The 23340-nt window shown below is 40.2% G+C and overlaps 1 protein-coding gene across 1 annotated transcript in view; it reads right to left on the bottom strand.

Annotated features, from left to right (window-relative positions):
- The window catches only part of SUMF1 (sulfatase modifying factor 1), a 101174-nt gene extending 78066 nt beyond the window's left edge, over positions 1-23108 (bottom strand). The window contains exons 1-3 of the mRNA XM_003264918.4: positions 22802-23108; positions 9562-9735; positions 5899-5973 (exon numbers count right to left, since the gene is read on the bottom strand). Coding sequence (XP_003264966.2) covers positions 5899-5973; positions 9562-9735; positions 22802-23071 — 519 coding nt within the window. The 5' untranslated portion in view covers positions 23072-23108. The remainder of the gene's footprint in view (positions 1-5898; positions 5974-9561; positions 9736-22801) is intronic.
- Between the last annotated feature and the right edge of the window lie 232 nt (positions 23109-23340).

Raw genomic sequence — 23340 nt, 5'->3', positions numbered from 1 at the left:
GGTGGCTAAGGTGGGAGCATCACTTCAGCCCAGGAAGTCAAGGCTGTAGTGAGCCAAGATCGTGCCACTGCACTCCAGCCAGTGTGACACAGCAAGACCCTGTCTCAAAAAAAAAAAAGATAAAAATGATTAAAAAGAAAGTGATAAACACTGAAAATGGGTAAAAAGAATTATGTAAAGAGAGATATGAGAAGTTCCTAAAGAATAAAATAAAAGGACACAAAAAATAGTAAAAAGTATAACAGAAAAATTTCCTGAAGTTTAAAAAAAAATTGTGAAACTAGATATTGAAAGCTTCTACCCCATACCCGAGCATACCTGAGAATACTGACCCACAATGGCCAACACCAACACACAGTCTAGTGAAATCACTGGATACTAAAGAATGAGAAAAAGGAAAATCATTGAGTATTCCGGCAAAAACAACTAATTTTCAAGGGAAAAAAATTAGATTACCATCAGGCTTTTCTTTTTTTTTTTTTTTTTTTTTTTTTTGAGATGGAGTCTTGCTCTATCGCCCAGGCTGGAGTGCAGTGGCGCAGTCTCGGCTCACTGCAAGCTCCACCTCCCAGGTTCACGCCATTCTCCTGCCTCAGCCTCTCCGAGTAGCTGAGACTACAGGCGCCCGCCACCACACCCGGCTAATTTTTTGTATTTTTAGTAGAGACGGGGTTTCACTGTGGTCTCGATCTCCTGACCTCGTGATCCGCCCGCCTCGGCCTCCCAAAGTGCTGGGATTACAAGCGTGAGCCACCGCGCCCGGCCGTACCATCAGGCTTTTCAATAGCAATGCTTTATTCCAACAGAAAAAAAAAAAAAAAGTATGTGAGCTACTCAAGAAAAATAAATGTGAACCAAAGATTTCATATCCAGAAAAATCGACTTTAAAGTATAAAGAGCACTAACAAACTGTTATCAACATGCAAAAACTCAGGGCATATTGTTCCCATGGTCACTTCCTGAAGAATCTAGTTGAGAATGAGCTTGATCAATTCAAATGACTAGAGAGACTTGATCACAGAGAGTATTAAACATGTATAGTCACTTGTAGAACTGAGATTAGTTGAGAGCTAAAATGCAAAGAGTACTCTCTATAATGGACATGTTTCAATAATACAGAAATAGTACAGTATTTTAAAACTAGGGGAGAAATAGGAAAAGCATATATAAATGTTTGGGATTTTTAAAAACCTATTCTCAGTAATTACACTGGGGATGGTAGCATTAGTATTATTGAGACCATTATGTATGTAACCTGGGATAAAATAAATGAGCGATTATGGACTAGTCTATCATCCCCTGTGTCCTTGAAAACCAGGATTCCTGCTGTGGAAGAAACGAGATAGATGTAACATAGAACAGGTTAAACTAAAAATCACAAAATGGAAGTATCAGTGTAAACTCATTTTGGCATTTTATCTCAGTCTGTCCAGTGCAGAGGCCTAGAAACAATGACCAACCTAATAGCAATGAGCATACTCAGGGCCTAGACAGGGTCCTCAAAATACTATTTTCTACTAAAAGATACTAGAGCTTTTTAAAGAAATGGCTTTAAGGGTGAGGGGTAGGACAGGGAGCAGATCTTGGCATTACAAAAAGCAAAGCTACGAAGCCATGAAGCCATGAAGGACTACTAGGACTGAAGCACTGCTAGGACTCAGGACAGTTGCTTAAAACTTGGGATGGGAATCGGTAATGACCACAAATGGGCATGTGGTTTCTTTTAGGGCTGATAGATATGTTCTAAAATTAGATTGTGATGATATAGATAAATTTTTGATAAAACCCCAAAATACGTGAGTTGTATCAATGGTCAGCTTTCTAGTTGTGAAACTGTACTATATAAAAAATATGGAATTATACACTTAGTATGGTGAAACTTATAGTATGTAAATTACATCTCAATAAAGCTGTTGGAAAAAAAGATATGCCCAAACCTTCAAAACGGGTCATGGTTTCAGTGTAAAATAAAATATGGCTTGTTTTTGTTTTGTTTTGTTTCTTCCCCAGGGACAGGGTCTCACTCTGTCACCCAGCCTGGAGTACAATGGTGCTATCACAGCTCACTGAAACCTCGAACTCCTGGGCTCAAGTGATCTTCCCACCTCAGTCTCCTAAGTAGCTAGGACTATGGACACATGCTACCATACCTGGCTAATTTTTTGTGTTTTTTTGTAGAGATGGGGTCTGTCTCTCTCTTGCCCAGGCTGGTCTTGAACTCCTGGCCTCAAGTGAACATCCTGCTTTGGCTTCCCAAAGTGCTGGGATTACGGGCATGAGCCACCATGCCTGGCCATAAAATATATTTAAATCCATGAGTTCATGAAGACTTTTTTAAATCCAGTGATTACACAAATCTACATTTGTGGCAAAATTGTACAGAACTAAATATATACACAGACACACAAATGAATAATATAAAACTGGTGAAATCAGACAAAAACAAGTGGGTCACATGAATGCTCAATTTTCCAGCTGTGAAACCGTACTATAGTTATATAAGATGGCACCATTGGAGGAAACTGGGTGAAAGGTACACCAGATCTCTCTGTATTATTTCTTATACTGCATGAGAACATATAATTATCTTAAGATGAAATATTTAATCAAAAAATACTCTAATTGGTCACCTTTGAAGAACAGTAGGGAACCAATTCATTATCTTAAAAGCTAGTAAAGAATCAAGCATTTAACTTATCTTTCCTGTATGACCTGCAACAATGGTTAAGAAATAGTAGATGGATGGAACTATCTCTTTATGAAAGGATCTCCATTAATAAATGAAAAAGATTAGATTATCACTATCTAATATGGTTTGGCTGAGTCCCCATCCAAATCTCATCTTGAATTATAGCTCCCATAATCCCCACCTGTCGTGGGAGGCACTCGGTGGGAGGTAACTGAATCATGGGACCAGGTTTTCCTGTGCTGTTCTCATGACAGTGAATAAGTCTTACGAGATCTGATGATTTTACCAAGGGTAGTTCCCCTGCACACACTCTCTTGCCTGCCACCACGTAAAACGTGCCTTTGTTCCTCCTTCACTTTCAGCCATGATTATGAGGCCTCTCCAGTCATGTGGAACTGTGAGTCCATTAAATCTCTTCTTCTTTATAAATTACCCAATCTTGGGTATGTCTTTACTAGCAGCATGAGAAGAGACTAATACACCATCTTATGGCCTCCAGTGGATTAATGGATTAGGCACTAAGCATCAACAGCCGCTAATATCATAAAAAGAAGCACCAGACATCAGGTGCCTCATGGGGAAAGAACCCACCAATTATCTGATGTCTTACTGTAGGGTTCGAACCTGAGTCTGATCACACCTGGGGATCCAGCTATCAATTTGCAGGAAATACAGAGGACAGAGAGAACAGATGAACTGCACCATGACAGGGCATTCAGCAAAATCCAGACTGTAGGAAAGTCTCCAGGCTAAATGTCCTAGATTCTTCAATAGATAAATCACTGTAGGAAAAACTAGGGGGTAAGGGGAAGCAACACAATGAAAGGGAAACCTGTAGAAGAGTCTTAAAAGACACAAATTTCCTTTAAATAGGCAAGATTAAACTTGGGATGTACACCTGGGTAATAATATTATAAAGAAATGCAAAGAAGTGTCTACTTTAGGGACAGAGAGGGGGTGATGATTAGGATGTGGCACCTGGATGGGGCTGCTAGGGTAAGACAGAAAAATTCTAATTCTGGACCTGGGTAATGCTTACAGGTGCATTCGCCTTAGGATAACTCAGTAAGCTGTACATTTGTGTTGTGTTATTTTCTGTATTTGTCTTATTTTACCAAAAAAAAAAAGATTTTTTTAAAAAAGGAGAATTTATCTCACTTTTATAACCTGTCATAAATAGAATGCAACACTTAAAATAATTACATGAAAATAAACAATACTGTTAACTAGGTACAGTAGCCTGAGGACACTTCCAAGGCCTCTTCTATGTTAAAATGGAGAATAACAAGTGTAGTCAAGTGTTAAGGATATGCTAGCACTCAAACTTGAAAGACTTGAAAGATTTAAGTCTTTCTTTTTAACTGAATCAAGTCTTGAAAGACACCTAAAAGGAAAGTGCTTTCTCACTCTGTGATTCAGTGAGATTGGAGGCTTGCCAATCTACTACCCAAAATCATCTCCCCTACTGCTCAAATTTACCTTGTAGGTCAGCTCACATCTTACTCTTCTGGAGACACTGGGTTACAGAAAAAAAAAGGTCTGGTGCAGTGAATGAAGGTAAGTCAGGCCTTATGCGAAGGATTAAAAAAACAAAAACTTAGCTCTGATCATCGACAGATTTATGTTACTCGTTCAGCCCTTTCTAAATAAGCTTACAAGGTTTGCTTTTCCATCATGAGCATTTAAGCGAGTGACCAACACTACAAACCAGTGAGAGCTGCTTGTCCTCATCCTAGTTACAAGCACACACACTTTACTACGTACTCAACAGGCACCTTCAGAGCTTAGCAATGACCCACCTCTGTCTTCATACCTAATGTGTTTGGAGGTTCTCAAGTGACAAGAGGCCCTGTATCTGAAAATGCAAATTACAAAAATAAGCCCAAACGCCCTCCCTCACCTGAACTCAGTATCTTAAAATGAGGCACATGTCCCAAGTTGCTGGCTCATCAACACCAGCCTAAATTGACCTCAAAGCCTTTTAAAAAAAAAAAAGTAGGGGGGGAATATCAGATTACATATTAGACTTATAAGCTTGTAAGGAGCAAAGAAAGCTGTGAAATTCGAATGGAGCTCAATCACATTTTTCAAACATTTATCTAAAACACATATTAAAAAGTGGCTCAATTCACCTATATATGATCTGAAAGCAAGTCTTGTTTTACCTCACTGTTTCCCCCACGTTTTTCTACATTAGTTTTAAGAGAAAGAAAACATAAGCCAGGACAGTTTAATTTTTCTTGCACTGCTGCTCACAAGAGAGGACAGAGTGAGGCCCACCCAAAAAGATGAAGTGCAGACAGGAACTAAAAGGCAACTTGCATTAAAAAGGAAGATGAGGGCTGGATTCCTTTGTCTTCAATGCCTCTAGCTTCATCAGCCTCCCTTAAGTGGGCAGACCCCCGTTTCCTTCCCTTTCTCACCATCTCTATCTCTTCTGCATTATCTACCCTCTGTTTTGTGAACCCTCAACTTCTCAGCTTACCCTCACTCCTTCCCTTGTTCTTATATTTTCAAGAGACATGTAAGCAAGCAAATACTCAAACATACACAAACCTGCTAAAATGTCTGGAACAAGAATTCCAAGTTCCACTCATCACAAAGCTGCTTGTGGAAGTCTACTCCACCGTTTGCTTCCAGGATATCTGAGAAAAACACACCTCATCTGCATTCCCTGGATCCTCCATATGGGAGGGTACACCCCTGCATGTAAAGAACCAGTTCACCTCCTCCATTTTTTATGAACATTCAGAACAAAGGGCCCCTTTCTTGAATGCTACTCTGATCCCATGAATTCAAAAATGTTTAAGGAAGCTCTATCTCCACACCAGCACCTAAGGAGATGGAGACTTTTAGAACAGAATTTTAAAGGTTCTCACTGAGCCCTCCATTCTAGAAATGGCTATAAGTAAATGAAACTCAGAAGTGTCTGGAGCCTACTGAGCTCTACCTAGCAACACTGTGTGTTCCTTGGCACACAAGACAGAAGCTCAAGGCAGACCCAGCACTTCCTCAGATACCATCTTGTCCCATTTTCCTTAAGATAAGGTGTCCTGGTCCATGGGCCTATTATTTGGGGTCAATCCTCAGCAGGAGAATGGTTAGGTGTTACAGGGAGAGGAAGGTGACATGTGTGGTTTGGATTTTTCACCCAAACCCTTTTCAATGAGCCTTAGAGAAATACAGGAGCCTGTTGAAACATTACTTACTGCCTGTTGAATATTGGTCTTCACTTGCTCACTCAACATGCCTTCAAAGACAAAGGAGTCGCCAAACTTCTCAGCCTATAAGGAAGGTAGGAAATAAAAATCCAGAAATGGTTGTAGTAATGGGTTCCATGTGTGCCATTTTCTTTCCAGAAATGGTTGTAGTAATGGGTTCCATGTGTGCCATTTTCTCTCCACACTATTAAAGTGATTCCTCTTGTCCAACTGAACTTGAGTCTTTCTTATGACTTCCCAGAGGACTCAGAAATGACCTAAAAGTCTCTGGCTCCCTCTTAAAACAAGTTTGTGTCACTTACAGAGACAATTTTCATTTAAGACTCACTTAGCTGATAAGAATGCAGACTGAACAAGATTAGCTTTTGAGAACGTGACTGTTCCTGAAGGAAATACATTTCCCCAAGTATCACAAATGACTCTGGGAAACAGTATTCTGTACATGTGAGATTACATAATCAAGCTTTGTCCTTTGTCCTGAATCTAGCTAAACGAATTAAATGGCACTGTTTGCTCACATTCTGACATATTCTAGTTCCACTAAGGAGTCAAACGTGCTTACAAATCTCAACTGGCCAATTCAAGCACCAAATGGAAATCTGTATTTTAATGATTTTATTTAACATTAGTGTCTCAATTCTTCATCCACCTGATTATTTTTGTTGCATGTAACCCTATTCTGAAAATTAGGTCATTTGTCCCTTGGTAACCATGACTCTCCTCCTACATTTCTGAGTGTTCTTATTCATCTCCTAAAATACGTGGGCTCTTGTTTCAGCCACTGAAACACTGTTGCTCCCCAGAGCTCTGCCCTTGGCTCTCTGCACTTCTACTACACCAGTGGTTCTCAGGCTTTGTGCAGTTGAGATTATGTAATCAGCTGGTTAAAACTACATACTGCTGCTCCCCAACACCAGAGATTCTCATTCTGGGGGTCTAGGGTAAGGTCAAGGAGTCTGTATGTGTAAATAGCACACAGCTAGTTGTTCTAATACAAGTAGTTCAAGAGATGCACTTTGAGATACACTGATCGATTCTTGTTGATGGACAACTTTCAATCTCATCAAATTAACTATAGCCAGTACTCCAAACGACTCTCAAATCTCTACCTCTAGTGCTGTCCTGTTCTTACTAGATGAAATTAACTGAGTACTGGATCCTTATATTGCAGATCTTACAAGCATCTCCAACTCCTTTTCCGCAGTGGAGGCTACCATCTTTTCTTCACCCCTAATCTTCTTCCTGCATTCCCTTGTGACACTGCCATGATTAACTACCTAAGCTATTTATTTATTCAACAAACATGTATCAAACACCTACCATGTGCCCAGTTTGGGGCTAAATTAGGGGATATAAGGTCAATATCAGATAGCCATGGCCCCTATCCTTATTGTGCTTAAGTGTGGGAGCACAGAAAAAAATCAAGCCAAACAACGAATGGAAGAAAATAATTATAACTTTACTACACCTTGTAAGGTAGAGTGTCATGAAAAACTTTGAGAAAGTGACATTTAAGCTGAGATGACTCAAGAGTGAGAAGGAGCCAACCATGCACAAGGGGGATAAGCAAGAGGACTGCGAATTCCAAGCAGAGAGAAAATACGGGCCAAGCTCTTGAGGTGGGAAAGAATGTTGAGTTTTCAAGGAATAGAAACAAAACCAGCAGTGCTAGAACATAGTATACAAGAGGAGCATGATATAAAGTGAAGCTGGAGAGATGAGAAAAGAGTGCCATTAAAAAAAATAGAGCATTTTGTCCAAGGCAGTTCTTGGTCCTTTTTGAGCTCCTTGGCAGTGTGGTGAAGCTTAAGAACCCCCTTCTCAGAATAAAATGTTTAAATGCATAAAATAAAATCACTAAAAAAAAATAAAATAAAATAAATAGTATTATGAAGAAAAGTCATTATATCAAAATATTAATAAACAAATTAGTGCTATAGTATTAAATATGCTCTTCATTAATATATTAAATAAGATCTAATGGCAGGTCTCATAATTATCATATTTCAAAGTGGGGATGAATGCAAACAATATTTCAAGATTCTTGCAACAACAAAAATATGATTAAAAATGTCAGGATTTCTACTGGTAACAAAGTTAGAGGTACTGCTACTACTGCTGTGGTTTGTTGTTTGCATCATAATTGAAGGAAATACTACATTTTGGCTTGAGGGTAGTAAATAACCAGATATATTAGGTTACTGCAAAAGTAATCGCGGTCTTTGCCATTAGAAGTAATGACAAAAACCGTAATTACTTTTGTACCAACTTATAACTTTTCCCTATCCATGTTTTTAGATGCCCTAAATTCTGCTTATTCTATATAATCTTCATGGAGAACCCTGGTTCTTTAGAAGTCTTCTAACTCCAGTAAACTATTGAGGAATCTGAGCTGAGAGTATCTCTGTGAAACCAAAAGGAAAAGGACTTCTGCTTATTACAAATGTGTACAAAAACGGTTTTTTTTTTTTTTTTTTTGAGACAGAGTCTTGCTCTGTCACCCAGGCTGGAGTGCAGTGGCCCGATCTCGGCTCACTGCAACCTCCGCCTCCCGGGTTCACGCCATTCTCCTGCCTCAGCCTCCCAAGTAGCTGAGACTACGGGTGCCCGCCACCATGCTCGGCTAATTTGTTGTACTTTTAGTAGAGACAGGGTTTCACCATGTTAGCCAGGATGGTCTCAATCGCCTGACCTCGTGATCCGCCTGCCTCGGCCTCCTGACGTGCTGGGATTACAGGTGTGAGCCACCGCGCCTGGCCCAAAAAAGGTTTCTAACCACTTTGTATATTTGAGAAAATTCCAAAGAAATGTGACAATGCAAAACCAAATTTGAAAGTTGTTTTACCTTAAACATTCACTCTCGAATTATTCATTTAGTAATAATTTACAAAAAGACATTTGGGGTCTTAAAAAAAAAAAAGAATAGGGACCCCACAAACTGAAGACAAAAGTAAAGGTTTTTGTGAGAGAAAACTGGAAAGCATATAAAATAAGTATATTTCAGAAACTGACATAAACATTCATAGACTAGAAAGCTTTCCTCTTCCTATTCCCATTTAGGACAACATCCACTTTCAGAACCTTGCTTTGTGATTCAGTGACCACCAGATGATGTCTGGAATTGCCACAGCACAGCATGTGTGAGTTGTCAAGGTGTTGGAATAAAGTCACGAAAATGAAAAGCTGCACTTCTGCATTTATCACTTAAAAAATATGAAATGCTTCTGGAAAAAAACAAACTGCGATTTACTGAGAAGAAAAGTGGTCTTACTTTACATACCATCTGTTATCTCAAAAAGCTTTAGTGGACAGTGGTATTCTCTGACACATTAAGCATTAACACAATATAGCATAATAGTTATAGCACATGTTCTGAAGTCAAACTGGCCAGGCTGGAATCCCAGCTCTACCACCAACTAGCTGTGTGATGTGGGGCAAATAACTTTTCCAATCCTCAGTATGCTACCTGAAAAATAACCTGCCTCATGGGGTTGCTGTGAGAAATTAAGATGAAATATATACAGTAAAATGCTTCACACAGTTCTACCACAGAATGCGGTAAAAGTGGTCAGTCAATCTTAGCTGCTATTAAAGCATTCTTAAAAGTTCTGGAAAAGAACAAGTTCTCCCTCCTTTCCCCAATCCCATTACCTCTGTCAAATAGCCAGTTGAGTTCACAAACTTCTCAAATTCAGCATTACTGACTTCATAGGCATCCATGTAAAAGGCATCAATAGCAACTCTCCTCGCAGGTGCTTCCCCATCCTGCTTTATCTGAGGATCATCTGTGCCCATTGTAAACACTCCAGCAGGGATGGGGACCATCTACAATGAAAGGTGAAACACAGGAAGTCATGAATCACAGGCAAGGTGTACCTGCGTAGGGGTAAAGTTCCTAGCACCCAGGAAGCACACAATAGTTAGTAAATCTTCACCACAGTAATAACTGTAAAATTAGGAAAAAATCTCTCTATACCCCAAAGAAGGTGAATCACGCGTCTCAAAAAGAAGTGAAAATTCTTTAAGAAGATAATCTCCTTAATCAAACCACTACTTGATACAAATCTGTACCTGCATTGGAAACAGGTCTGGAATAACAGTCACCAAGCTGCTAATGGCTAGAATGCAGAGGTAGGGAGAATATTCCATTTTCTTTTTTTTTTTTTGAGACAGGTTCTCACTCTTTTGCCCAGGCTCGGGTGCAGTGGCATGATCAGGGCTCACTACAGCATTGACTTTCCAGACTCAAGAGATCCCCCCACCTCGGTCTCTCAAACAGCTGGAGTACAGACATGTGCCACCATGCCCAACTAATTTTTTTTTTTTTTTTGAGACAGAGTCTTGCTCTGTCGCCCAGGCTGGAGTACAGTGGCATGATCACGGCTCACTGCAACCGCCACCTCCCGGGTCCAAGTGATTCTCCTGCTTCAGCCTCCTGAGTAGCTGGGATTACAGGCACCCACCACCATGCCCGGCTAATTTTTGTATTTTTAGCAAAGACAGGGTTTCACCAAGTTGGCCAGGCTGGTCTTGAACTCCTGACCTCAGGTGATCCACCCGCCTCAGCCTCCCAAAGTGCTAGGATTACAGGCGTGATCCACTGCGCCCGGCCAGGCTAATTTTTTTTTTTAAGTGATAAGGTCTCACTATGTTGTCAAGGTTGGTCTCCAACTCCTGCGCTCAAGTGATCCTCCCACCTCAGCCTTCCAAACTGCTGGGATTATGAGCCATCATGCCCAGCCGCACTTTTTTCTTTATACATTTTTTATTCGCATATGCTTTTGTTTCTTTTGAATTATTTTTAAAAGCACATGTAAAAATGCAACCTATAATATCTTTAAATAACCACTGCATGAATTTTGGCCTCCAACAATCATGAAAAAGGCTTACCTCACTAAAATAGAAAGTTTTAAAGTTTACTAAGGGGCTATGTTTGTATAATTCCTTATAAAAACCCTAACTGCAATTACTTTGTTCCTATCTACCTTCCCACATGAACTCTAAACTCCAAGAAGACAGCAACTGGGGCAGCTTTATTCACAGCTCTATTCCCAACACTGAGCACAGGATCTGAGGATCACACTGAAAATTTTCAGTTAAAAAATGCAGGTCCATGCTCAACATCATGAGTCATTAGGGAAATGCAAATCAAAACTATAATGAGGTTCCACTTCATGATCACTAGCATGGCTATAACAAAAAAGACACAATAACAAGTGCTGATGAGGATGTGAAGAAATTGAAACCCTCATATATTGCTGGTAGGAATGTAAAATAGTTCAGCTGCTTTGGAAAACAGTCTGGCAGTTTCTCAAAAAGCTAAACAAAGAGTTATAAGACCCCGCAGTTCTCCTAGGTATATACCCAAGAGAAATAAAAACATATGTCCATGTAAAAACTTGTACAAAAACATTCATAGCAGCATTATTCATAATAGCCAAAAAGCGAAACAATCCAAATGTATATCAGCTGATGAATAAGTAAACAAAATTTGGTATATCTATAAAATGGAATAATATTCAGACATAAATACTGGTTCATGCTACAACATGCGTGAACCTTGAAAATACTATACTAAGTGAAAGAATCCAATCACAAAGGGCCACATATTGTATGAATCTATTCATATGAAATGTCCAGAATAGGCAAATCCAAAGAGATACAAAGTAGATTAGTGGTTGCCAGAGGCTCGGGGGAGGCAGGAATGGGGAATGATTGCTAATGGGCATAGAGTTTCTTCTTGAGATGATGAAGTATTCTGGAATTAGGCAGTCATAGTTGTAACACCTCATAACTATACTAAAAACCACTGAATTGTACATGTTAAAAGAGTGTATTGCATGCTATATGAATTATATCTCAACTTTTTTCAAAAACCACAGGCCTTCAACCATACCATCTGTCAGAAATACACTCTTCACAGACACAATGTCTTATTTTCAAATCATTTGAGTGAGTCAATTAATCGACTCCTCAGCAGCTTAGGAATTGTCAAGTCCCTCATCTATAAACAAGGGTTCAATATCACAGAATAAAATGGATTATAAGAAACTACTTATAAACAATTATATATCTACAAATTTGATAATCTTGAAAAAAATGGATAAATTCCTAGAAACATACAGCCTACCAAGACTGAATCAAGAAGAAGTAGGAAATCTGAACAGACTGATAACAAATAAGGAAATTGAACAAATAATTGTAAAAATTGGCCAGGCGCAGTGGCTCATGCCTGTAATCCTAGCACTTTGGGAGGCCGAGGCAGGTGGATCACCTGAGGTCAAGAGTTTCAGGCCAGCCTGGCCAACATGGTGAAACCCCGTCTCTACTAAAAATACAAAAAATTAGCCGGGTGTGGTGGCACACGCCTGTAATCCCAGCTACTTGGGAGGCTGAGGCAGGAGAATCACTGGAACCCAGGAGGCGGAGGTTGCAGTGAGCTGAGATCGCGCCACTGTACTCCAACCTGGGCGACACAGCAAGACTCTGTTTCAAATAATAATAATAATAATAATAATAATCTCCCATCAAGAAAAGCCCAGAACCAGATGGCTTCATGGCAGAATTCTAATTTAAAGAAGAACTAATACCAATCCTTCTCAAATTATTCCAAAAAATTGAAGAAGAGGAAACACTTCCACACTCATTTTATGATACCAGCATTACACTCACACCAAAGCCAGACAAGAATACTACTAGAAGAAAAAGAAATACAGGCCAATATCCCTAATGAACATAGATGCAAACATTATAACAAAAGTGAATTCAATAGCACATTAAAGGGATCATATACCAAAATTAAGCGGGGTGTATCCCTAGGATCAAAGGATGGTTCAACATATGCAAACCTACAAATGTGATATACCATGTTAGCAGAATGAAAGACAAAACCAAATGTTCACCTCAATATATGCAAAGGCATTGATAAAATTCAACATCTTTTCACGAGAAAAACTCTTCACAAGTTAGGCACTGAAGGAATGTACCTTAACATAAGTCATATATGAAAAGCCCATAGCTAACATTACACTCAATGGGGAAAAATTGAAAGCTTTTCCTCTTAGATTCAGAACAAGCCAAGGATGCATACTCTTGCCACTTCTATTCCATATAATACCGGACGTCCTAGACAGAGCAATTAGGCAGGAGAAAGAAATAAACAGCATCCAAGCTGGAAACAAAGACGTTATGTTGTCCCTGATTGTAGATGCCATATTTTGTTTTGTTTTTGTGACGGAGTGTTACTCTGTTGCCCAGGCTGGAGTGCAGTGGCACAATCTCGGCTCACTGCAAACTCTGCCTCCCGGGCTCATGCCATTCTCCCGCCTCAGCCTCCTAAGTAGCTGGGAGTATGGGCACCCGCCACCACACCAGGCTAATATATATATATATATTTTTATATTTTTAGTAGAGACGGGGTTTCACCGTGTTAGCCAGGATGGTCTCAATCTCCTGACCTCAGGTGATCCACCTGCCTCAGCCTCCCAAAGTGCTGGGATTACAGGCATGAGCTACCACACTCAGCCAGCATTTCTTTATACTAATGACAAACTATCTGAAAAAGATATTAAGAAATTAATCCCAGGCCGGGATTCAATGTAATTTCTATAAAATGTAATTCCTATCAAAATTCCAATGTCATTTTTCAAGGAAATAGAAAAAAAATCCTAAAATTTGTACAGAACCACAAAAGACCCCAAAGAGCCAAAGCAATTTTGAGCAAAAAGAACAAAGGTGGAGTACCACACTACCTGACTTCAAAATGTACTACAAACCTAATCAAATGGCATGGTACTGGCATAAAAGCTAACACAAAAACCAATGGAACAGGATAGAGAGCCCAGAAATAAACTCATGCATTTACCATCATCTGATTTTCAACAAAGGCACCAAGAACACACAATGGAGAAAGGACAATCTTTCAATAAACGGTATTAGGAAAACTGAATATCCACATGTAGAAGAATGAAATTACACCCTTATCTCACAGCGTATACGAAAATCAACTCAAACTGTATTAAAGACTTAAATGTATGGTCTGAAACTGTAAAACTACTAGAAGAAAACATTGGGAAAAGAAGCTCCATGACACAGGCCTGGCAAAGATTTCTTGGACTTGACCCCAAAAGTATAGGCAACAAAAGCAAAAATAAACAAATCAGATTGTATCAAACCAAAAGGCTTCTGTATGGCAAAGGAAACAGAGTGAAGAGATATCCCAGAATGAGTGAAAATCTTTGCAAACCATGCATCTTATATGGGGTTAATATTCAAAATATATAAGGAATTCAACTCAATAGCAAGAAAACAAAGAACCCAATATAAAAATGGGCAAAGGACCGAATAGACATTGCTCAAAAGACATACAAATGGCCAACAGATATAAGAAAAAATGCTCTTCACAACCAATCACCAGGAAAATGCAAATTAAAACCACAATGGGCGGCCAACAGATATAAGAAAAAATGCTCTTCACAAGCAATCACCAGGAAAATGCAAATTGAAACCACAATGGGCTATCTCCTCACACCTGTTAGAATAGCTATCATCAAAAAGATGAAAGATAACAAGAGCTGGAGAAGGTGTAGAGAAAAAGGAACTCTACCGCAGTTGGTGAGAATGTAAATTAATACAGTGATTATGGAAAACAATATGGAGGTTCCTCAGAAATCTGCAAACAGAATTACCATATGATCCAGCTATCCCACTTCTGGGTATATGGCCAAAGGAAATAAAACCAGTATGCTGAAAAAATATCTACACTCCCAAATTCATGGCAGCATTATTCACAATAGCTAAGATCCAGAAGCAACCTAGATGTCCCTTACCATATAAATGGATAAAGAAAATGTTTATATATAATATATATATATATATATATGTCAGAATACTTTTTAGCCTTAAAAAGAAAACTCGGCCAGGTGCGGAAGCTCATGCCTGTAATCCCAGCACTTTGGGAGGCCGAGGCAAGGGGATCATGAGGTCAGGAGATCAAGACCATCCTAGCTAACATGGTGAAACCCCGTCTCCACTAAAAATACAAAAAATTAGCCGGGCGTGTTGGCGGGCGCCTGTAGTCCCAGCTACTCGGGAGGCTGAGGCAGGAGAATGGCGTGAACCCGGGAGGTGGAGCTTGCAGTGAGCCGAGATGGCGCCACTGCACTCCAGCCTGGGCGACAGAGCTAGACTCCATCTCAAAAGAAAAAAAAAGAAGAAAACTCTGTCATTTATGACAGCATGGATGAACCTAGCAGACAGTATGCTATGTGAAATGAGCCAAGCACAAAATGACAAATGCCTTGATGATCTCACTCATATGTGAAATCTAAAAAAGTTGAACTAATTGAAGTAGAATGGTGGTTATCAGAGGCTGGGGGAAAGGGGAAGATGGGAAAAGGAAAGATGTTGATCAGACAGTACAAAATTTCAGTTAGATAGAAGAAATAAGCTTTAGTGAGGTATTGCACAGAGTGTTGACTATAAGAAGTAATGCATTATATATTTCGCAATTATTAAAAAATAGATTTTACATGTTTCCACCACACACAAAAAATATAAGTATGTCAGCTGATGGATTTGTTAATTAGCTTGATTTACTCATTCCACAATGTAAACATATATCAAAACATCACGTTATACCCTACAAATTATTATAAAATTATTTGTCAATTAAAAATAAAATTTTAAAAAACAAGAGCTCAAATTATAAAGCAGAAAAAAAGAAGTCAAGGAGAGATGACTAGTTGGAAAAAAAAGAGAGTCGCTTAGCAATAAGGGCAGAAACATTAGAAAAATAACATCAGAAGAAACAGAAATTAGGAATCCACAATCATTGATTCTACTTTCTATTTCTACTGACTTTCCTTGCTGGTGGCTGCTTTGATTCTATGCATATACTTCCCAATAAAAATGGTGCTGTTTTCATTTATGAATGTAATAAATGTGTTTTTATTTGTCTAATATATTATTACTATCCCAAGAAATCAACCTTGAATACTCGCGTCCCCTACTCCCAACATTACACAGGCCACCTAGTCTCACTCGATCTCCTAAATATGTATCTCTCTAATCTCTCCCTCTTTTCTATCCCCAGATAACCGCAGAACCCTTGTAATTGGTGTCCCTGTCTCCAGTCTCCTTTCACATCCCCACCTGCTTCCAAGTCATCTATCTTCCATTCAATAATTCATTCAACAAATATTTAAGCCCCTACTAATCCTTCTGAAAATGTTAGTCTACTATACCCAACGCAATTTTCCAACTGAAAAGGGCTGGAAACAATCTAAACGTCCATCAATAGTAGGCTCATTTTAAGTAAATTGTGGGCCTTCAATAAAATGGAAAATTAAGCAGCCATAGGAAAGAAAAAAGAAGAGGGGGCTATAAAAGGATGCTTTTGATATATTGATATGGAAAGATCTCACCATGATGAGCTACAAGAACAAAGCAAGGTACACAAACGGTAAGTATGGTATACTGTCATTAGCGTGAAAGTAGGTTGAGGGATACAGGTTCACATATTTTTGTATTTACTTATATTTGCAGAACATAGGTCTGAGGAAATATATAAGAAATGCATGCAGTGGTTGTCTGAGGGGAAGGCTACTGGGTAAATGAAAAATTGTTCACTATATACTCTTCTATATGTTTTTAAATTTTTAAACCATGTAAATATACTACCTGCTTAAAAAAATAAAGTGTCAATCTAACCATATTACTTTCCTACTTAAAATTGTCAGGAATTCCTATCGCCTTTCAGAATAACATATATAAACATCAGAGCTCATCTCTCACACTCTCTCTTGCCCTGTGTTTCACCTGCATTTCCATAAACCACTTTGTCTCTTTGTAAATATTGTCATGGTTCAAGGATCACCTCCTCCAGGAGGATCCTGCCTGCATATCCCTCTAGTTCATGTGCCCTCATGCACAGAGTGTGAGTGTGTGTGTGTGTGTGTGTGTGTATTTTTTTTTTTAAGAGATGGAGTCCCACTCTGTCACCCCACGCTGGAGTGAGAGGCGTGATCACAGCTCACAGCACCCTTGATCTCCTGGGCTCAAGCAATTCTCCCACCTCAGCCTCTATGCAGCTGGCACTACAGGTGAACACCAACACACCCAGCTAATTTTTTTTTAGTACATATGAGGTCTTGTTATGTTGCCCAGGCTGGTCTCCAACTTCTGAATTCAAGTGACACTCCTGCCTCAGCCTCCCAAAGTGCTGGGCTTACAGGAATGAGCCACTGCACCCCACCCAAAGTATCTTAATTCTGTGTTTTCATCTTCCCTAGAACCTAGGCTCTTTGAGGACCAGAAGTGAATCTTTTATTTCTATATCCCCAGTGCCTAGCATGGTGCATGGTCCACAGCAGACACAAAAAATCTTTACAAATTGAATGAGGTCATGACTGTAATGAGGAATTTATCATTTGAATTATGCATAATTATAAAAATGCTATTTAATTTATAACAGTTCCAGCCATGCAATCATGACCCACTGTGGACTACCGGCCGAGTTTTTTTTTTTTTTTTTTTCCTTCTTTCATTAACCATCAGAGATAGCCAGTGCTGAATAAGCCAAGTTTCCATTCTGGAGACTATAGATGAAAATATCCTGGATCACTCTGAGTGGAACATAATTTCTCATTTATACTAATGAAATAAAGTTTTCTGTCCTACAAATGTCAAATGTCATTCGAGTGAAAACCAGAGAATCAAGTGTCTCACTCTGTAGGATCCAAAGCCACATAGAAAGGACCATTTTAGTCAACTCTTCACTGAAGGTTCAAATTCAAACAATCCATATCTCCTCCAATCTGAAGGTGAGATAAACCCTTCCCAGCCACACCACAGCTTCTGCCACTGCCACTCAAGCCAGAAGTATAAGTCAAGTCAAGAATGACTCTATTATTCATTGGAATAACAGAACCATATGTGGGCTACACACTTAGGCCATGTGCAGTGGGCATTGCTATTTTGGTCCATCCAGCACCCAATCCCTCTACTTCTTGTAAAATACTGAAGTTCCTTTCCAAAACCATTTCTTAAGCTTTCTAAGTGGCCCAGGGGTACTGGATGACTCTATCCTACTTCCCACCCCTCACCAAGCCTGGCCAACCATAGCATTCTTTTGACCACAGAGATGTAATTAGGGATAGGCCCAAGACCCAATCAAAGTTCATCTTTGAACTTTTGCTGGAGATACCAGGAAAGAACTTTTTCTCTTCTAGTTATCTTATCAGTAGAAGAAGGGACATTACCTGACAATGGAACCGATTACGCAGAAGAGCCAAGAGATAGCCAAAGAGAAAGGCCTTGGAGATGCTGCCTGAGGCCCTGTATCCAGGTGTGTCTGGGGCCATATTTACTCTTGAACTTCCCAACTAGGGGAGCTATAAATGTCCCTTCCAGCTTTTTCCTGCTTAAGCCAGTCTTGTCTTTTTTTCACTTGCTACCGTAAGATTTTTGTCTTGTACACTAAAATAGAATCAGCTCATACATAATTTTTTGTGTAACTTCTTCTCCTTTTCCTTCTTTCCTCTCCTCAACCCTAACATTAAAAGCTAAAGGCTCTTGTTCTGAGTCACCACTAATAAAAAATAAAATAAAATAAAATAAAATAAAATAAGCTAAAGGCTCATGAAAAAGCTGGGTGAATAAGAGAAGCATGCTCTCTGGATCTGTCCACAAACTCCTGCCTTATCTATCTCTATACAGGGCTTATTTATCTATACCATTCTGTCACCTTCCTGCCTCTACAGACAGACACTAATCATAGATGAAATGACATTCAAAGTTTCTTGCAGTTCTGAGCTATATGATCCCTTTAAGCCTCAGTTGCCTCATCTGTAAAGTGGGAGACAACCTCTCTCACAGGATTCTTAGGAGGATGAATACAGTTAAAGAACACTTTACAAATGTTTCTTGAAAAAGTATGTGACCTTCTCTATTCCCAAGGCAGTTTCTCAATATTGTATCCACCAAAAAAGGAAACACAGGTCATTCAAGAAATTATTACAGAACGCCTAAAATGTATAAGGCACGTGGGGGATATAGAGATTAAAACATCTAAAAATGTTTCCAATGTAGAATATCAGACAACTACAAAACTAGCCCTGCATTAGCGGTGGCTCACGCCTGTAATCCCAGCACTTTGGGAGGCAGGGGCAGGTGGATCACGAAGTCAAAAGATCGAGACCATCCTGGCCAACATGGTAAAACCCCATCTCTACTAAAAATACAAAAATTGGCCAGGTGTGGTGGCGGGTGCCTGTAGTCCCAGCTACTTGGGAGGCTGAGGCAGGAGAATTACTTGAACCCAGGAGGCAGAGGTTGCAATGAGCCGAGATTGCGCCACTGCACTCCAGCCTAGGCGACAGAGCGAGACTCCGTCTCAAAAACAAAAACAAACAAAAAAAAACACTAGCACTATATTAAAGAAAATATACAAGTTGTCATCAAACAACAACAAAATAAGCTATGGGAACTGAGAGGATAGGAAAACTACTTCTTTGTAGGAGGTGGAAAGGTTTCATGGAAGAGACGGCATTCAATTGTGCCTCGTTGCCCAGGGAAGCATTACCAGTCAGAAACCTCCTCAGACAGGAAATCAAGACTGACTTTATCATAGTACAGACATGCCACCTACAATCTTAGCATCCCATGATCCTAAATGCCTTTCAAATAACTCTTCTAAAAGATAAAAGCAGACTAAAACATTTTGCTTCCTTGTTACAAAATCATAAGCCATGCAGAAAACTGTTACAATAATTTTCTCAATGAGAATAGTATTTTTATAACCAGAGGGAATACACATCAAATTTTTAAATGTGTATATTGTTTCCCAGACAATTCTAATTGCCATCGCTTTCCAGTGAAACTGAAAATTTCTTGAGGGCAAAGCCCAGTGTTATTTCTCTGTGTCCCTCACCTTGCCACACACACTCATTGTATGAATATACAAAAACAAAAAAAAGACTCATCTAAAAAGTGTTACATTAAAAAGTGTGAACATGTCACTCCCAGATCTTAAATCACTTATGTTTCCCAGCACACACCATGCATTTCCACAATGTGCCATGTGTTGATACTATTCTCCTTCTTGGAATGTCCTTGAATCTGGAATTCCATTCCCAGCTCCTAAAAATATTTCCTCCAAGGCCTAGCTCAAATGTGACCTTTTTTTTTGAGGCACTACTTGACTTGTCCATGAAGAATGAATTCTTTCTTCCTCTCCAGGTACTCTGGACATATTCCTCCTATAGTATTCTCACTATAGAAAAATGATGCTTACGTGTGTGTCTGTGTGTGTGTGTCTGTGTGTGTGTGTGTGTGTGTGTGTGTGTGTGAAAGAGAGAGAGAGAAACACCTACCAGAGTGTAAATGCCACGCGGGTAGCGTATGGGTCTTTTTCTGTATGCCCAGCACATAGGATGAATCTTATATAACAAGTGTTATATAGTAATGTGCCAAATAAACATTTGTTTAATTAAACCGAATAAACAGAAAACAAAGAGGGAAAAAAAGGCAGAACCACCACTATGATCATTTACTTCTCCTGAAATATTGGAGTTCCTGAATTCAGAATAAATGGCAAAGTGTCAGAATTAGACCAAAGTCATCTGCACATGAACTAAAACATTTGAAACCAAGGAAAATAGATTAAGAACAGCCTCCTATGACGTCATTGTCTTGATAACAAGACTACTTCAGGTTCAGTCATTAAGTTGAGCCCTTGAAGGCTTGAAGGTATATTCTCATCAACCACTAATTTGTTAATAAATTGAGATGCCCCTAAGCATTGTAGAAAGCAGACTATAAGAACTGGCCAAAGATGGCCCATATAGCATCCAGTCAAGACACAAAACCACTCTATAGGGATGAAAAATGGACATCTTGTAAACGTAATCTAAAAGATTCTAACATCCACATCCCATTCTGGAACCCACAGGAAAATAGAATGTTTAAAAATGAAAAATGTTCAGTGCTTGCCAGAGGAATCTAGATAAAATTTTGAGACAGACCAATGTATATATGCAAATGAGATGGCTGCCCTATTAAAAAATAGATAAACAGATGTAAGGATTTCTCCTTAGAAAGAGGGAGAGATTGGCCTGGCGCGGTGGCTCACGTCTGTAATCCCAGCACGCTGGGAGGCCAAGGCAAGCGGATCACAAGGTCAGGAGATTGAGACCATCCGGGCCAACATGGTGAAACCCCATCTCTATTAAAAATACAAAAATTAGCTGGGTATGGTGGCGTGTGCCTGTAATCCCAGCTACTTGGGAGGCTGAGGCAGGAAGGAGAATTGTTTGAACCCAGGAGGTGGAGACTGCAGTGAGTGGAGATCGCGCCACTGCACTCCAGCCTGGTGACAGAGCGAGACTCCGTCAAAAAAAAAAAAAGAAAGAAAAGAAAAATGAAAAAAGAGGGAGAGATTATCAATTACCAGGCAAGTTAGGAATTAATATCAAGTATGGCCAATACACACTAAAGCAGTAATCAGGAGTCTTCAACACACAGAAGATAAACAATACTGCAGGGCATGCTCTAAGGGGTAACAGGAAAAAAATTAAAGGCCAAATTTACACAGGATGGAAAAACAATAAGCCCAGGTATCAACCTCCTACACTCTACACCCGAGAGACTAAATCATGGTCCTGACCCCACCACCCTCACTGTCCAGTTGGGGAGAGACATCAGCAGAAAAACATCTTTAATAATCATTATGTCAGAGTAAACACATACTACTGAGGCAGGATACGGAAATACTGAAGGGGAGAGAAAGAGAGGAGGTCAGGTAAAACCTGCTGTGGATGTTACCTCTCACCTAAGTCCTAAATATTGGTCAGGATTAACCCAAAGGAAAGAAAAATGGAATGGGAAAAGGGTAGTGTCTGCTAAGTAAACAAGAAGGAGCACTAGTTTAAGAGTCAGGAGATCTGACTTCTAGTCCCATAAGTTGTTTTGATAACACATCAATATGCAAAATACCGGGCAGACAGAATGAAGTAACAGTTCTTTCTTTCTTTTCTTTTTTCTTTTTTTCGAGACGGAGTCTTGCTCTTTCACCCAGGCTGGAGTGCAGTGGCACGATCTCGGCTCACTGCAACCTCCGCCTCCCGGGTTCCAGCAGTTATCCTGCCTCAGCCTCCCAAGTAGCTGGGATTACAGGCGCCGGCCACCGCGCCCGGCTAATTTTTGTATTTTTAGTAGAGACGAGGTTTCACCATGTTGGCCAGGCTGGTCTCGAACTCCTGACCTCGTGATCCGCTCGCTTCGGTCTCCCAAAGTGCTGGGATTACAGGCATGTGAGCCACAGTGCCCGGCCAGTAAGTTATCTATATATCCTGGCACCTAACACATACAGGCGCTAAGCAAAACAGATAAATAATAGTAATAAAACAACTACAGTTTGCTTAGTCCTTCCTATGTGCTAAAGTGCTAAGAATAGCAGGATAAACAATACGAGCCCTTGTCCTCGAGCAGAGTGTACTCGAGGAGACTACAGATAAGTGTACAACCCTGTTGAAGACACTGAGACCCAGGATCCTAATTTATTCTGTTAACAAGAGAGGAAATGGTGATTTAAACCCTAATTTGATTGCCTTAAAATTATGAGATCCTCATCAAGAGACTAGGTTGGAGGGAGGAAGAAATAGGGGATAAAGAAGTAATAATAACCCTCAAACCAAACTCCCTAATGGTCAATTAAAGGGAGTCTTCCGGTGAGGCACGGAGAAGGAACTCCTCATACGGGATCAGCAGGTGCTCGATTTGGGGTGTGGTTATAACCTTTACTTCCCTTCCTACTAGTCCCTTGCTTTGCCTACTCCAACCCAGTCCGGGAACCGAGCAGCTCCCACCCGCCTCGGAGGAATCGATGGAGCACCTTTGAGTGCGCGAGTTGCCGTTTTCCGGGTACCGGGCCCGGAGCGTTAGCCTCCCGCGAGTATCGGTGAGCGGCTGCCGAACTGCCATGGGCGCCAGGCCGCTGGGGCGTGCCGCAGCCGCAAGAACCCGCAAGGGACCCCGCGCCCGCACCGGTCCTGGCCTCCTCGCTCCCTACCGCTCCACACAGCAGCGAGAGCAGCAGAAGCAAGAGGACGAGACCCGGCTCAGGACAGCGTCTACAAACCAGCCCTACTGCGGGCGCAGCCATGTTGTACCGCGGGCCATGTGACCCGGTTGGTCACGTGGCTGAGCCCTCCTTAAAGGGGCAGAATTTTGAGCTGACTTACGAAGTGGCCAGGAGAGTTGCTCTTCACCTTTCTTCAGGTATTTCTTTGGCGCTCCTGCTTGCCTGTGCTGACGTCAAAACGCAGCAAAACACAAAGCTCTACAAAACTCAAGGCCTTTATGATTTCTTGGTTAAAAAATGACAATCAAATTTGTTGGGCATTTGCTAAGTGCCAGAGAGCTATGCTAAGC

The sequence above is a fragment of the Nomascus leucogenys genome, chromosome 21, assembly GCF_006542625.1.
Source record: "Nomascus leucogenys isolate Asia chromosome 21, Asia_NLE_v1, whole genome shotgun sequence".
Lineage (NCBI taxonomy): Eukaryota > Metazoa > Chordata > Mammalia > Primates > Hylobatidae > Nomascus > Nomascus leucogenys.
The sequence above is the reverse complement of the archived record's forward strand: the minus strand, read 5'-3'. Positions and strand labels throughout refer to the sequence as shown.